Consider the following 15,839-nt stretch of genomic DNA (forward strand, 5'->3'; position numbering starts at 1 on the left):
CTGTTTACCGATTGCTCACCTGGCCTCCCGTACATCTAACAACATAATTTCTCGGGTCCTCATGCATTTACCCCTTAGGTTCCATTCACTCTAATCACTGGGATTACACATTGCTGGTTGGCTGGGTGCAGGGATCTTTTTGGGCAGCGAGTCACATATTCCTCATCTCGCTTTGGAGGCCTGATGGACTTTTCTCAGGGAGCGTCGCTTCTTCCTTCTCTTCTTCCCCAGCCCCTTCAAAGACCAGGTTAAATGTGTTCCTTCTGCAAAAAGCGTGCTCTAGCTAAAGTCAGGTGAGGTGGGCACATCAGCTAGCTCTTTTGCATGTGACATAGCATTGGTGATCTGAAAGAACGGCTCCGCGGTCTACCCCATACGTGTGTCTAGGCTTCAACGCTGCATCTGCCCCAGGCGCTGCCCGGCTGCAGACCTATGTTGAGAGGTCTAACTTTTGTTATGGACACCATATATAATTACCTTTTCTCTGTCTCATTTTACAGGACTCTTGAGTGTCCACTGATGCGATTTTTCAGGATGTTATCTAATAAGGAGCGAGTCTGCTAATCTTGTTTGGTGCAGAAGCTACGTGCCGGCGGATAACTGAAATAGTCTGATGAGACTCAAAACAGCCCTGCAGGTTCTTGGTAAATGCATTCAGAATCTTTAGCAGTTCTGGAAAGCATGATTTTCTCAGTTAAGTAAAAAACCACAGACAGTATTACCTTTTCTGTAAGTCATGGGTACTTTGATTTATAAGTAGAGACCGGAGGGAAGGAGACGCCCCCCTCCCCGCGCTTTCTCTGCCCTGTTCATTTCTGTGTCTTTCGGAATGATGGTGGCATATGGTGATGAGGTTGGGACTGAGGGAAGAGCTGTTTATTTCTAATCTCTTACAAAAAAAATTTTTTTTCAGGGAGGACCTGATTTGATTGTGATTTAGTTGTTGATTTTTACTTTGGGTTCCTCATCAAGATGCAAGGCAAGCAAGGATGGGGATTAAATAAGCAGAAAATCCACATTCAAAGTTACTTATTCCAAAAGCCTGTGACTTTTCTGATGGCAGAGCCTGGGAAGAATGAGCAGCTCTTTCCTGAAATGGGTTGGTGCATAAGAGCTTCTCTCTCTCATATCCTCTCCTGCCTCCTCCTTGAGGAAAAAGACGTGTAATCAGCATGGTGGGGAAGGCAATGCCATCCTGCCAGCATTGCGCACCACTCCCCTCCCCCCACGACATGTTCCCAAAATGAATGCTCACTATCCCTAAGGTCGTACATGCTTCAGATAAACTAACATGGATAAAACGAAGTCACCTCATGTTTTGTTTCATTCTCTGCAGATTAAAGGGGACACTTTCTCCTTTATTAACCCTCTGCCTTTAAACAGTGGTTAGATTCCATTAATAATTACGATATGTTTATATACGTGAGCAAGTCAACGTTCCAATTCTTTGTAATATCACCAGTCACCCAGAGGAGCTGTCTTCGCCTCTCAGAATGATGTCCAAGGTCATAACTTCCTAGGAGACAACTTCAACCTTATGTAAAGAAACAGGGAAAAGCTCAAAGCTGTATGACACTGTTTAAGCTTCTGCCCACTGAGAGGGAAAAGGTGGATTTTTGTTGACATACAAAATAATTTTATGATCACTGTACTTTTGAACTCATTTTTAGAGGAGGAAGTAGTCAAGAGACCCATCTTGGCTGAGAGCTAATTCCTTTTTTTTTTTTTTAAGAGTTTTATTTATTTATTTATTTGACAGAGAGAGCACAAGCAGGGGGAGTGGCAGGCAGAGGGAGAGGGAGAGGCAGGCTCCCCACTGAGCAGGGAGCCAGATGTGGGGTTTGATCCCAGAACTCTGAGATCATGACCTGAGCAGAAGGCAGACGCTTAACCGGCTGAGCCACCCCGGTGCCCCTGAGAGCTAATTCCTTAGTCAAGAGGCTCATCTTGGCTGAGAGCTGATCCTGAAGTTGCCATCCACCCACTCACCTTCGATTCTTACATTTCTGCCTGATGGCTCAACTTGACATGGAAATGCCTGTTCATTAGATCATTTTACAAATCAGGAAGCCAGGTTTAAAAACTTTGAACCCTGGTCGTATTTAACTATTAACCTTCATTCCCAGGATCTGAATCCACCAGCTCACCAAGACATTGTTTTTAAATTTCAAGTAGGCTCCGCCTTCAGCGTGGAGCCCCCCCACCCCATCCCAGGGGCTTGAACTCAGGACCCTGAGATCAAGGCCTCCGCAGAGATCAAGAGTCCGAGGTTGAACCCACTGAGCCACGCAGGTGCCCCACCAGGGCATTTTTAATAACAAACAAATCAGAGGAAAATGTTAGGTCTTTAAATGTTTTATTGTGTTGGTTCTTCACAGAGCAACGAAACAAAGTTAGAGATAAAATAAAATGCCAGTTAAATTCCGCTACTACCAACAACCAAAACCCTTAAACAGAGACTTCAAAGCAAGCTGCTGCAAGATTATGAAATAATCTTGAGTGAAATAATTTGTTAACGTCCGTGACAAATCAAGACCGGTCATCTATGCAGTTCTTCACACGTGAAGCTGCGGGAAGACCTGCCCCGAGCGCTGGGCAAAGACCCCTCGCGCAAAGGGACAGCGCAGAAAACGCCATCCCGCCAGTCGCCACCGCAGCGGGGACCCGCCGAGCCCCGCCGGAGGTTTGGGGCTCAGGTCCTGCTCTGCGTCTTTTTATGAGAAAGTTAATTAGCGACCGTGGTTTCAGACAAGACTGGCGGCGACTTCGAAGTGCCGCGTTACCTATTTTAGTAAACCGAGAACGCCATCTGCGTCAAAGGGGGTTGGTTTCTGTTTTTAAGCAAGCTCAAATGTTGGTTACGCTACCTTTGGGAAAGGGGAAACAAAACGGTGAATCTCAAGTTCTAAACTGTCTTTTTAAGAAGATCCCAGGATTTAAAAGCGAATGATCTCCGCAACGAAACACCTGCTTACGCGATTCTCAAAAACTGCACTCTAACAGCCGGGGTATAAAAGCGGACCAACTTCCCAACCCAGCACACCCAAGGACCCTGGAGTGATTTATCAACGCCTCCTCCCGCCGCACCGCGATGCCAACCGTCCCGCCGCCTTCGCCGAGGGTCAGTTCGTCTGCTAAGCCCCGGACCATCTGCGTGGACTAATTGGTCTTTCTCGGCTTCCTCAGGCCTGGCAGCCTCCTCTGACAGGGCTTGGCTGGTGGAAACAAGGGTGCTTGTGACCTCCCGCTGGGGAGAAGGAAAAGAACCCTTTCCCTGCCCTCGGAGATCAGCCACTTGGCCCCCTGATTGGGCAGGTGTCACCCAGTGCAAGCCGAAGCCACCTCTCGGTGCCCTAAAATCCACACCACCCCCGCGAAGTGCCCGACTCCAGGGATCGGGAGAGACGAGAGCTGGGCAAGAGTGGGGTTGGGGGCGCGCACTTGCTGCCCAAAGCAGCCAGAATCCACTCAGAACCCCCAACGGCCCCGACGCTCTGTCGAACATCCGCTCGCGTCACTTTAATTACCCCGGGGTGGGAGCAGGGAAGGGGGCGCCCCACTGTCCCTTCCTCTGGGCCAGAAGGTTCTAAGTGCCCTCCGTGCTCGGCTAGCGGTCCCCGAGTGCTGGGCGCGGGGGCGCGGAGAAGGCGGGCGGCGGAAGGCCGGGCCTAGGTCGCGCCCCGGGCCCGCGCGGGCCCTCACTTGGAAAACTGCGCCTGCACGGCGGCCAGGCCCAGGCCTGCAGGGACGAGGTGCGGGAACTTGCAGACCGCGCAGGTGCAGAGGCCTGGGCCGCCCGCGCCCCCGCCCGCGCCGCCGCCGGGGAGCGCGAACTGGCCGCACGGCGGCTCGTCCAGCGCCAGCGACAGGTACTTGGCGGGGCGCAGCGCGTCGGGTCCGGCGCCCTCGCCCAGCGCGCGGCGCAGCTCCTGCAGCGAGCTGCCCAGCAGCAGGATGTAGTTGCGGGCGAGCAGCAGCGTGGCGATCTTGGAGAGCTTGCGGCCAGGCGCGCCTTGGCAGTGCGCCGCCGAGTAGGGCAGGATGACCTCGCGCAGGGCGTCCATGGCCAGGTTCAGGTCCTGCATGCGCTTCCGCTCGCGGCTGTTGATCTTGCGCCGCAGCTGCTGTTGCTGCTCCTCTTTGGCGTCCGCCCGGGAGCCGCCGCCCGCCGGCGCGCCGGGCCCCGCTCCGGTGCCCAGAGGCTCGGCGGGCGCCTCCGGCTTCTCGCGCGCCGCCTTGGGGAGGAGGGGGGCCGCCGTGGAGGAGGAGGATGTGGAGGAGGAGGAGGGCGGCTGCCTGTAGCCCACCAGCTCGTACAGGGAGGCCCCGAGCTGCAAGTCTCCGGGCCGCTGTGGCCGCAGCATGGTCGCGGGGGCCGCGTTCACGCGCGCCTGGGAAAGCGCATAGTACATCTGGGGGGCGGTGGGGGCGGCCGAGGGCGCCCTTCAGGAACGCCCCGGGGTGGGCCCTTCGGCAGGCCGCCCCTCCCCGCGGACCTGCGCGCGGGGAGCCGATGGCAGGGCAGCAGCCCGCTACCGACCCCTTTAAACCCGGCTTGGGAACCTGCGGGGCAGCGGGCCGCTGGGCGCAGCCAATGGGGGCGCGAGGCCGGGCCCAGGCGCGTGCTCATTGGCCGCCCCGCCTCAGGCCGGCGCGGAGGTGCCGCTGGCACCGCTCAAGAAGGTTATTGTGAGCGCCAGTGCGAGTGTCACAGGACGGGCCCCCAGGGAGGGAGGGAAGAGACGGCGCCTTTTGGGGTGAGATGCGGTTGTTCCTGGAGGACTGGTTGCACGGGGAGGCAAAGTTCTGTGCTTGCCTCCTCCTCCTCCTCTCTGCCTCTGCTTTATGGTATACATGGGCATATTTTCAATTGTTGTCGCATACAAGCAACAACGTATTTACTATCTTAAGGATCGTAATGTATACATTTAGTAGTGTTAAGTACATTCACACTGTCGTGCAACCAATCACAAAACTCCTCGTCTTGCAAAACTGGAACTCGGTGCTCATTACCCGGTGACTCCCCATGCACCTCTGGGCAACTCTTGGCAACGACCATTCTTCTGTCTATGCATTTGACTGCTCTACCTACCTCATTTAAGTGGAATCATAAAGCATTTGTCTTTTAGCGACTGGCTTATTTTAGTTAGTACAATGTCCTCAAGGTTCATCCATGTTGTAGCCCTTGTTAGAATTTGCTTCCTTTTAAAGGCTGAATGATAGTCCGTTGTGTGTGTACACCATACTTTGCTTACCCATTTCTGCATAGATGGACACTTGGGCTGATTCCGCCTTTTGACTTTTGTGAGTAATGCTGCAGTGAACATGGGTGTAACATTTAAAAAAATTTTTTTAGGTGTGTGATTTCTGACCAGGTTTTGAGGACCAAATTTCTGGGCTCAGGGAATAGTAGTATTAGAATGGTTACTCCTGGTCACTCTGTCTCCACTCCCTCTGATGGAAAGATCTTTAAGGGACTTAAGAGCTTTGGGGGTCAGGTACCTTTCCTCTCCGAAAGGGATATGTATTTATTCTATCAGTGACTCCCCTCTTGTTGAAGCCCAAACCATAGGGAAATTGGCCTCTTATCAGAAACAAGCAAACAAAAATCCACCCACGCACTCATATCTGTTGAGGGTGGGACTGTACCTTTCTCTTCCCCAAATGACATTACTTGGTGGCTCTGGAAGTTTCCTACCCTAGTGCCTGGGCATACTACTGCAGGCTGTCATCACAGCATGGCAAAGTGGCACGGGGAAGAGGGCTTTGGTGTCTAAACCTCTACCCCCACTAGCCCTCTGTGGCTATTAAAATCTGATTAATTGGGGCGCCTGGGTGGCTCAGTCCATTAGGCATCTGCCTTTGGCTCAGGTCATGATCTCAGGGTCCTGGGATGGAGCCCCGTGTCAAGCTCCCTTCTCAGTGGGGAGTCTGCTTCTCCCTCTGCCCCTCCCCCTGCTTGTGTTCCTTCTCTCTCTCAAATAAATAAATAAATCTTTAAAAAATCTAATTAAAATAAAATCAAGTAGAAATTTAGTTCCCGAGTTGCACTAAAATTGTTTGAGCATTTAGCAGTTCCAGGTGGCTAGAAGCCATCAACTGGACAACACAGAGAACATAACCTCCATCACAGAAAGTCCTGTTGGACAGCGTGATGTCAAGGGTAACAGAAAGAAAATGAGCTTTTCCATCTTGGTCCTCTTTGGGTAAGAAGAGGGACATCTGTCTGCCATGGAAACTGATTTCAGCTCGAGGAGCCTATTGGCCAGGCTTGTTGATTTCAGGGCTGCTTCGTTCTCATTTTCTTCCACCAACATTTGCTCCATAGGCTTACTCTGATCTCTGCTTCCGACGTCCAGCTCTGCCTGTGACATCCTGCCCACGCCTCGGCTCAATTCCAATATTACTTTCTTTTTGAAGCCTTGATGATTTCTCGTCCTTCCCGCCTCTCATCGTGTTTGACAAACCATTGATAGCATGTCCCTGTGGCCTAGATTCTGTTAGGTGGAGATCATCTCCGCATTTGGGTGAGACTGTTTTGAGGGCAGGGATGACCCGTTCACTTCTGTATCCTTCCAAAGCCCAGCACAGTGCTTTGCCACTACTGTCTGGAGGGTTGTCTAGGGATGGGTCCGAAATCTCCCTAGCTCTCAGGCTCATCCCTTGAGATGTTCAAACTCCCAAAATGTGCTTTAATCCAGGAGTTTCCCGTAGGTTTCATAGAGAGGGAAGGAACCTGGTAGGACCCCCTGGCCCTCAGGAGGCCTTGACTTGACAAAGTGTTGGAGAGGTCACATGGGAAGAGAGACAGAAGCCGGGGTGGGGGGTGGGGGGGAGCTGAGTCTCCAAGCAGAAACGTACTGGACAGGAAGGAGAGAGACCAAGCAAATCAACCTCAGAAGTTCCAAGAAGGTAAGCAACTCACTACTCATTTGAGAAGCATTCTGCTTTTCAAAGCAGGTTTATAGACATCGGGTTCTCCCCAGAACCCTGTGAGCTGAGCATTTACAAAAATCCCTGCTACAGATGGTATAACTGAGGCTCCCGGAGTATAGTGGGTTTCTGGGGTTGATGCCGTGCCTTCAGACAGGAGAAGCAGAGCTGCACGATCAGTGGCTGGCTTCTAGAATTCCCTCCAGCTGGACCAGGCTTCCCACAAGCCAATCGGAGGCCATGATGGGGAGGGTTGGTGACTGGGGGAAAGGACGAGGGACCAGCCTAGGCCAAGCCAGTATCAGTGAGTTGATGGGTTCCAGCCAAGCCCAGAAGAGAGGGATCCCAGGATCCCAGCTCGGTGAACCCTGCACCAACCCATTTCTCACAGTGCCCATCTTCACCCTGAGGACCCCTCTGTCCTGCAGCTGAGGTACCATATTGGGGCATTCCTCCTCTGTCCGCCTGCTAGGCAGGGGCCCTGGGCCTTACCCTGCCAGCAGGAAGAGAAAGTGAGTGAGAGAGACAGAAGCTAATGCCTGGGACGGAGTGACCAGACAGCACATTGGACATTTCCCATCCACAGGCAGGGGCGCCCCAGGAATCAAAGAGAGAGAAAGACGCAGGCTGCTCTCCCCCTCGAAGGGCCCCTCTTTACTGGGGGTGTCCCTGAGGGTTCCCTTTAGCTCTTGACCTCACCAGTTTTCTGTCTCGGGAAGGAGAACTCTCTTCCCCTGGCCAAGGACACTGTCAGCCGGACGTGCTGGTCAGTGTGCATTGAAGTGCTCTCCATGGGGCCCTACAAGAGGGTTCTGGGTGGCCGTGTGGGCCCAGCCTGGGCACGGGATTTGGCATTTGTTGAAACTGGTGACTTGGATGGCCCCTTCTGCTAGACCGGAGCTCCGGTGGCATGCAAAGTGTGACAGCTGGCAAGGGCCAGCAAGTCATTATAGCTCTTGGCAGTGGCCCTGGGGGCTGTCTCGAGGGGAGGCAGCTGCTGCGGCCTCCCACATTCAGGACATACTTGGGGAGCAACTTGCATCCGCCATAACAACCACTCTTGTCTCTGCCCAAAGGGGCTTGTGTGTGTGTGTGTTAGTGACTCCTTTCACCCCCAGAAGATGTGTGCGTCGGGCTTCCTTTTCCTTGTATAGAAGCCTAAAGCGTCTCCCGCCCATTCCTCCAACCCTGCTGGCCGCCCTTGCTTTGGGTCAAGAAGCTCAAGTCTTTGAAATGGCAGATAATGAGGAGCCGAAGCCTGAGCGAGGGTGTTTGGAGGATGCGTGCTTGGGATGTAGCACCGTCCCCTTCCTCTGTAAGCTCAGACAGACCACGTCTCCGCAAAGCCTGTCCACCACTCAAAGCTCCCTCTTGTCAGTTGAGAGACTGTGCTCTCCAAGAAGGTCAGTAAGTGTAAAAGGTTGTCTTTGTTAAAATGTGCAGTTTAAACTGGCTGGAGCGTGGACCTATAATCAAATAACAGAGGTCACTTTTTAAAGTGCTACGTTCTTCTAAGACAGGCGAAATTCTTTGGAAAGTTTAAGTGATGCGCAAGGTGTTGAAATTTACACCAGCGCTATGAGAAGCGACAGCCACGCCTGATGTTTGCCCTGTGTTAGTTTCCATCCCAATCCAGCTCTGTCTGGAACAGAAAAGAAGGGGAAGGTGGTGTGGGGAGAGGGGCAGTCAGCTCTCTGGGTGGAGGAGAGCGGTAGTTAGGAGCAGAGAGAGAGAGAACAGGGACAGGAGAAGGTAGGTTACCCTTTGGTAAGTGTTCTTGGATGGATGAGCTCCTTAGAGACATTTTGGTCCCTCTCACCTGGGGACCACCTTGGCAGAATCTAAGACACGCTTAGACGCAGTTCAGGTTAAATAAAAATTCCTGCTGGGGGGGCGCCTGGGTGGCACAGCGGTTAAGCATCTGCCTTCGGCTCAGGGCGTGATCCCGGCGTTATGGGAATCGAGCCCCACATCAGGCTCCTCTCCTGTGAGCCTGCTTCTTCCTCTCCCACTCCCCCTGCTTGTGTTCCCTCTCTCGCTGGCTGTCTCTATCTCTGTCAAATAAATAAATAAAAATCTTAAAAAAAAAAAAATTTAAAAAAAATTAAAAAAAAAGAAAATCAATCTCCGATAGTCTCCACCTTCATATGCCCTAAAACAATATCTACCTCACCAGGGCCACTGTGAGGACCCAGTAAGATCACATAGATAAGGGTACTCTGTAAATGATGAGGTGAAATGCAAATATTAGTGAAAGGTGGAAGGCAGTTAGGGTCTTTTTAAAAAAAAAAAAAAAAAAAAAATTCCTGCTGGGAAACTTGGAAAGAATATGGGTTTTGTTCCTTTTCAGAAGGAAGCGCAAGTTAATTGAGTTGTTATGAGCGACAGGATGCTTACAGTGTCTTATGATGTTGTTTCAAAGCCACGCCATTGCCATAGGTGGCCTCACTTTTGGCGTGGAATCACGTAGCACACTGCTAGTGTTCTCTGTTCTGGTTGAAACGCTAACCATTATCAGTGTAGTGGGTGTGTTTCACAACTACTATAGGAAGGTTTATCTTATTATATATATTTTTTAAAGATTTTATTTATTTATTTGACAAAGATAGAGACAGCCAGCGAGAGAGGGAACACAAGCAGGGGGAGTGGGAGAGGAAGAAGCAGGCTCACAGCAGAGGAGCCTGATGTGGCTCGATCCCATAACGCCGGGATCACGCCCTGAGCCGAAGGCAGACGCTTAACCGCTGTGCCACCCAGGTGCCCCTATCTTATTGTATTTTTAATAAATGTCATTTGGACTTGATTTTAATAAACTTGACTAGTGACAAGTATTTCCAAGTCCAAATTTGTCTCGTGATCTTTTTTTTTTTTTTGTATATGAGAAAATGTTGGAAGAAAAATAGGACAAAAAAATCGGAGGGCATCGGAGTATTTTTCAGATTCCTTTTTAATAACAAAAGATTGATTTGGCTGTTGGTTGAGAGAGCTCAAGCAGATGGGCATATGGGTGTTTGGGGAGTTTTTTAAAAATGTTTTCAAACTCAGGGTGACCTAACCGAAATAGAAATTTTCACTGCTTCTGGGAGGACTGAATGCTGAAATTCTACATGTCACTAGAGCTCTGTAAGAATACATGTTCACACCTCTCCCTGAGTAGTCTAAAAGAACTCTTCTTAAGAAACTTCAAGTCGTCATTGTGGAAAACAGCATCTAGAGAGAAGTAGCTTCTTTTTTGTTTTGGGAACCATTAGAGAGATCCTGACACATTGAAACCCTAAGTCCATTGGCAGAATTTGAGGCAGGGACATGGAATGTCATTCGCAGCGGTCCTCTGAGTCAGTACGATAGGGATATGTGTGAATGAAGATACATACATTATTAGCACATGCAACTCGATGTCTGAAGGGTTGGTTTGGGGCAGGGCAAAAGTATTCTCTGAGTCTCCCTAAAGTCAGTAGCTGAAGCCAAATGTTCCAAAGGCTTCCATTGATACAATGAAAAGAGACAATTTGCTTGGAAGGCTGTGGCTAATTTATAACACAATGTCCAATGTCATGGTTAGTTTTGTTGCAAAAATTTGGCAGTTTAACCTAGAGTCTCAGGCAGCCTGAAAAGATGCGAGCGATTCTGGCTACAGCATCTCTCGCTTGCTAGATGTTCCAAATGGTTCAAACAAGCCCTTTCATAGAGACGCGGGGCCAAGTGTGCTCAAAGGAATGAGGGGAAACAAAGGTGGCTCTGAAGTCATTTCCCCGCACTGGGTCCAGCCATCCGGTTTCACTCTTTCCCCATTGAACGGGCAGAATGCAACAGGAAGAGCGGGGATAAAGAGAACAAATAGGCCGATGTGTTTGGGGAGAGAATGGGGAGAGGCCAGGGCACTGAGCTGCTATACTTTCATTCTAGGGTTTCAGAAAGGAGTGAATGATGAATTATAGAAACCTGAAAGGTAATAAAATATGGGTCACTGAAGCGCTGAGGCCAAGTTCCTAAAACACCTGCAGAGACAGAAGGTTCTGGAAGTCAGTGTGGCCCTGCAGTCGCCTGGGCAGACACCCTGCCTGGGGCACAGAAGGGGACTGTTTTGAAGCTCACCTGTTGTTTTCCCGTTGGCTCGCGGTCCTTCCCCGGCTGTTAGAGCCAGCGGCTGGATCTGACTCCCGATTAGACCACCGGGGGGAAAAGAAAGGCGGTGTGAAGACTTCCCAGGGTGCAGTTAAGGAGACCGGAGCTGGGAGGCTGCAGCCTTCCTCTCCAGAAGGCGCTCTGACCTGGAAATATGAACTTGGATGCAGTAGCCTAGCCATGTGATCCATGCAAATGTCCTCTGCTGTAATATTCGGAGGCTTTTCTGCCCAAAGTCTCGGCCTATTTACGTCTTACAAAGAAGCGTCCTGATTCCTAGGTTGGGGATAAGAGCTAGCCTGTTGCCTAAGCTCTATGAGCCAGGGTTTACTAATTTGAGCCTCTGTGTCCTCATCTATAAACTGGGAATAATAGTATTTTTTAAAGGATTTACCCATTTTTATTTGAGAGAGAGAGAGACTGCATGTATGTGAGAGAGAGTGAGTGGGGGAAGGGTTAGAGGGAGAGACTCTCAAGCAGACTCCGTGCTGAGAGCATGGAGCCGGACGTGGGGCTCGATCTCATGACCCTGAGATCATGACCTGAGCCCAAACCAAGAGTTGGGTGCTAAACTGACTGAGCCACCCAGAGGCCCGGGAATAATAGTACTTATCTCCTAGAGTATTTATAAATCTTAGAAGGAAATATAAGTCAGCTGCCTTGCCCAGAGCCTGGCACATAGCAGCTGCTGAGTAAAATGGCAACAGTGGCTACTATTTTCTGGGCGCTTGCTACATGCTAGACACCACGAAAGACACCTTGTTTGTGGTTTTCATTCAGACTAAGGTGGTGTCCTAGTTTGTTTTCTTCAGGTGCATGCTTTCTCTGCATCAGATATGTGGGGTTTTCTAGCCCCTTCTGTCCCCGTGCTTGCTGAACACCATGGATGTTTTACCTGTATGGCTCTGTTTCAGAGACGCTGTCCCAGACACACTAAACCCAAGCCCAGCGACATCTTCCTAAAAAAATGATATAAACATGATGTCAGCATCACCCCAGACCCCATCTAAGAGGGCTGTAGGACCCACTTGGAGGCCACACTACCTGGGTTTGACTTAGGACAAGGCCCATACCTGGTAGTGGCCCAGTTTCCTCCATCAGCAAAACGAGGATGAAAATAGACCTTATCTCACCCCTGTCCCTCAAATGTGACCTCATTTGGAAATAGAGTCACTGCAAATACAGTTAGTTAAAAACAAGGTCATGAAGGTGGGCCCTGGTCCAATATGACCAGTGTCCTTAGGAAAGGCAGAGAAATTGGGACACAGAGACATGTGAAGATGAAGCCAGAGATCCTGGCGATGATTCTAGAAGCTAAGGAACACTAGAGATTGCTAGCAAGTCCCCAGAAGCTGGGGAGGGGGATGGGACAGGCTCTTGCCCACAGCCTCGGAAGGTGCCAACTCTGCTGACACCTTGATCCTGGACTTCCGGCCTCCAGAACTAGGAGACAGCCCAGTTCTTACGCGCCCCTCCCCCACCCTGTGCAGGATTTTGTTACAGCGCCAGAGCTGACCTCACGGTCTCCGAGGTATCTGCAGAATGAAGCTCATCCTTCTCTGTTCACAGGCACCCTTGAAAGCACGCGTTAGATTTAAGAACAGTGTGATTAAAAGAAGCCCCGTTTCCTCATCTCTGTCACTTGGGCTCACGGATATTTGATGAGGTCGCCGCCATGTTTAAAGCAAGAGCAAAGTTTGCTCTGGAGAAAAGGATGGGCGAGTGAGCAGGGGGGCTCCCCTGCAGTGAGGGAGAGCTGCACGTTGGTGAGGCGGACAGGCACAGGTGGGTGGACCTGAGGCCTGGGATGTGTCGTGCCCAGGAGGCTGGTGGGGGACAGACCAGACATGGCGGGGGTGTGATCGGCTGGGATGGGGCAGGGTAGACAGGACCTGTGCAGGGACATGGGCCAGGCCCCCCTTCTGTGGGGCCCTAGCCCTCCACCCTTCCCTCCGTCTGGAAGCCTCAGCCCACTCCTTCTCATCGCTGGGCTCTCGGTGTAGATATGAACCCTAAGGAGGCCTTCTCAGATCACCCATCCCAATGGCGACCCCACCCCACTGGCCACTGTCATCCCTGCCAACTTTATTTCTTCATGGCACTTATCAAGCACCTCACATGGCCTCGTTGCTGACTTAACTACTTTTTTACGCGTGTCTATTTTCTCCTACTCTTGAGGGGAGGCTCTCTGGGAGCAGTGGTCTTCTCCGTACCCCGAGGCCTTGAACAGGGGTGGGCCCCTCCTAGGCTTTTAGTGAATATGTGAATGAATGAGCACACAGGCCACAGCTGGACAGATGGACCAAGTTCATTGGATGTCTGTGTGCAGAGCCCTGGGTCAGGACCTTTGGAAAGTGTGGGCTCCCTGCATTCCAGTGATTTGCAGTCCACCTGAGGCTATGAAGTTCCCATATGAACACGTGACCAGCAATATCAGGTGACAACCCATGCACGGGCGGGGGGGGGTGGTCATCAGAGGGGCTGGAGACCGGAGCCCGGGAAGCACCCAGGGTCTTGTTAAAGTACAGAGCCGGGCTCAGTGAGCCGGGGAGCAACCTGGGATGCTTCTGTGGGAACCCGGGGGGAGCTTCGTTGGGATCTAGTGCCCAGTTGATGCTGACGCTGCTGATCTTAGGACCACGGTTTTAAGGACCCCAGGGCTTTGATTTAGCTGCTTAGAGGAGGGAGAGATGGCAGCGGAGGCCTCTTGGAGAAGGGTCTAGCCAACAGAAGGACAGGCAAAGCTGTGGGGTAGGAGGGACCAGGATCGCACCCTGATGGCTGGAATGGAGAATGGGAACGGGATGGAAAGACAAACTAGGAAGGTGGGGGGGGGGAATGGAAAGCCCCTCAGCCACCGCCACCGTGGCGCACACCCCGTCTCTGCATTCTATGTTTAGAAGCCGTTCCTGGAAGAATTGAGACATGGCACACTGCCTTCCTCTGGTCTGTCAGTCAGTTAGAACATGTTTTCGGACATGTTGCAACCTGAGATGGGTCTGCGGAGGGGGCAGAACAAGATGGGTGCCCGACGTGGCCGCGGGCCGGGCTTGGCGGGCAGGTGCTCAGCCGTGACGGCCGCCTGGCTGGCTCTCAGCAGCCTGGGTGGGCACGTAGCTTCCGAGGATACCCTCGCCCTTCTGTTTTGCCAACGACCTGGGTTACTCATTGTCGCCTTACGTAGCCCCACGCACTTGCGAGAGTGAGAGCCCCTGTTGCAGTTTTGGGAAACTGAGGCCCAGAGAGAGTCAGGGGCCAGCCCGGTATCACTGGATGCAGAGCCCGGACGAAGACAGTCAGGGAAGAATTGTTCTCTCCGTCTTTCTCTCGCATCCATGCTCACAGAGTGAATATGTGTACAGGCCCAGCAGTCTCCCACCACAGAAAGCCCTCCCCAGAAGTCGTGGACAGATGGTCCCTTGGGCAGCAGAGTTCTCTTGCTATGATAGGACACACTCTGGCCAAATGGTTGCTGGAACGCCAGACTATTCTAGAATTTCCTGAGGATGGGTTTGGCCTCCATCAGCTCTGCCCCCCCACCCCGGTGGGAGAGAAAGGGGTGCAGCTGTGGAAACTGGCACTGAATCCCACATTGCCTGGAGATGAAGGTCAGGCCCAATTTCATGCTCCTTCGTCCCCCATTATGACCTTTCTTTTCCTGGCACATGGCAGCTGCTTGTGTCCAGAAGAGGAGATGGGAGGTATTATACTGTTAATAGCGCTTGAGAAGAGGAGTAACACCGTATCAACGGACTTGATGCTTCCCGACTTTAACAGTGGGTCCGCTGAAAGTGGTACGGGGCGTTCAGGGCAAGTTTTCACTTGCTTTGACAGAGCAGGGACTTGCCGGCCTTTCTAGATTTTCGCATGCTTATCAGTAAGCAAGGCTGATGCTGAGAGTCCTGGGGATGGGAAAGCAGCATTGTGGGTACCAGCCTGGAGCAAACCCGTTTGCTCCCTGCACTGCATGTGGCTCGCGCTAACGGGGCTGGTCCGACTGGCTGCTTCTCCACGCCTCCACCGCCTGCTCGCTCTGAGCTGCTGTAACAAAATCGAGGCAGAGGGGCTCGTTTGCTGCTTCTGGAGCGCCCCCCCAGGATGCGCTCTGGGGCATCTTCTCTGCCGCCCGTCCCCCTTCACAGTATTCCTAGGCTGCCGCAGTAGCGTGCTTTCAGGATGTGCTCATGGGTCTCCAAAGCTTTGCCCCGTACACACCAGCAGCAAACAGCCCAGACCCCATCAGCCACTTCTCTTCACCCACATCTGCTAGCAACTTTGATTTTTTGCTCTCCTCTTACCCTTTTCCCTGCCAATCTCTCCAGCTCCTTACTCCATTAAGACCCCAGTCCCAGCTCAGGTCCTAAACTTGCCTCCCAAAGCCATCCCTCTGCCCTCTGGCTAATAGAACACACCGAGTTCAGAAGATTTCTCTCTCCTCTGTGTGTACCCTTGCAACCCATCACCCTATGTCTAGAGTCAAATGCCGTGCTTTCTAGAGAGGACGTTGGCGAATGAAATTCTGTTTGTCTTATTACCCCAGTAATAGATGCCAATTACAGTGCCAAGAAAGAGAGGCTTCATGGCCCAGGCGATACCCCCAAAATGTGTCCATGCCTGGTTTCCTTTGATGTCCATGCTTCCCTGTCCTCCCCATCTACCTTCCCACTGTCACCTTGCCTATTCTTACCTGTCTCTTGTCTGTCACTGGGCCTTGGAGAGGTGGAAGGGAGCAAGGGCGTGAGGGGTCCTGGTTTGGGTCTCAAGCTATGTGGCCTCAAAAC

At 51.9% G+C, this 15,839-nt stretch overlaps 1 protein-coding gene across 1 annotated transcript; it reads right to left on the bottom strand.

Moving 5' to 3' along the window:
* Window positions 1–2,345: 2,345 nt before the first annotated feature.
* OLIG1 (oligodendrocyte transcription factor 1) lies at window positions 2,346–4,564 on the bottom strand. Its single transcript, XM_034656156.1, has one exon. The coding sequence runs from the start codon at window positions 4,410–4,412 to the stop codon at window positions 3,699–3,701; it is 714 nt and encodes a 237-aa protein (XP_034512047.1). The 5' UTR covers window positions 4,413–4,564; the 3' UTR covers window positions 2,346–3,698.
* Between the last annotated feature and the right edge of the window lie 11,275 nt (window positions 4,565–15,839).

This window comes from Ailuropoda melanoleuca, chromosome 1, assembly GCF_002007445.2.
Source record: "Ailuropoda melanoleuca isolate Jingjing chromosome 1, ASM200744v2, whole genome shotgun sequence".
NCBI lineage: Eukaryota > Metazoa > Chordata > Mammalia > Carnivora > Ursidae > Ailuropoda > Ailuropoda melanoleuca.

Excerpts from the sequence above, each read along its gene's own strand:
- OLIG1 (XM_034656156.1), bottom strand. The coding sequence starts at position 4,412 with ATGTACTATGCGCTTTCCCAGGCGCGCGTGAACGCGGCCCCCGCGACC.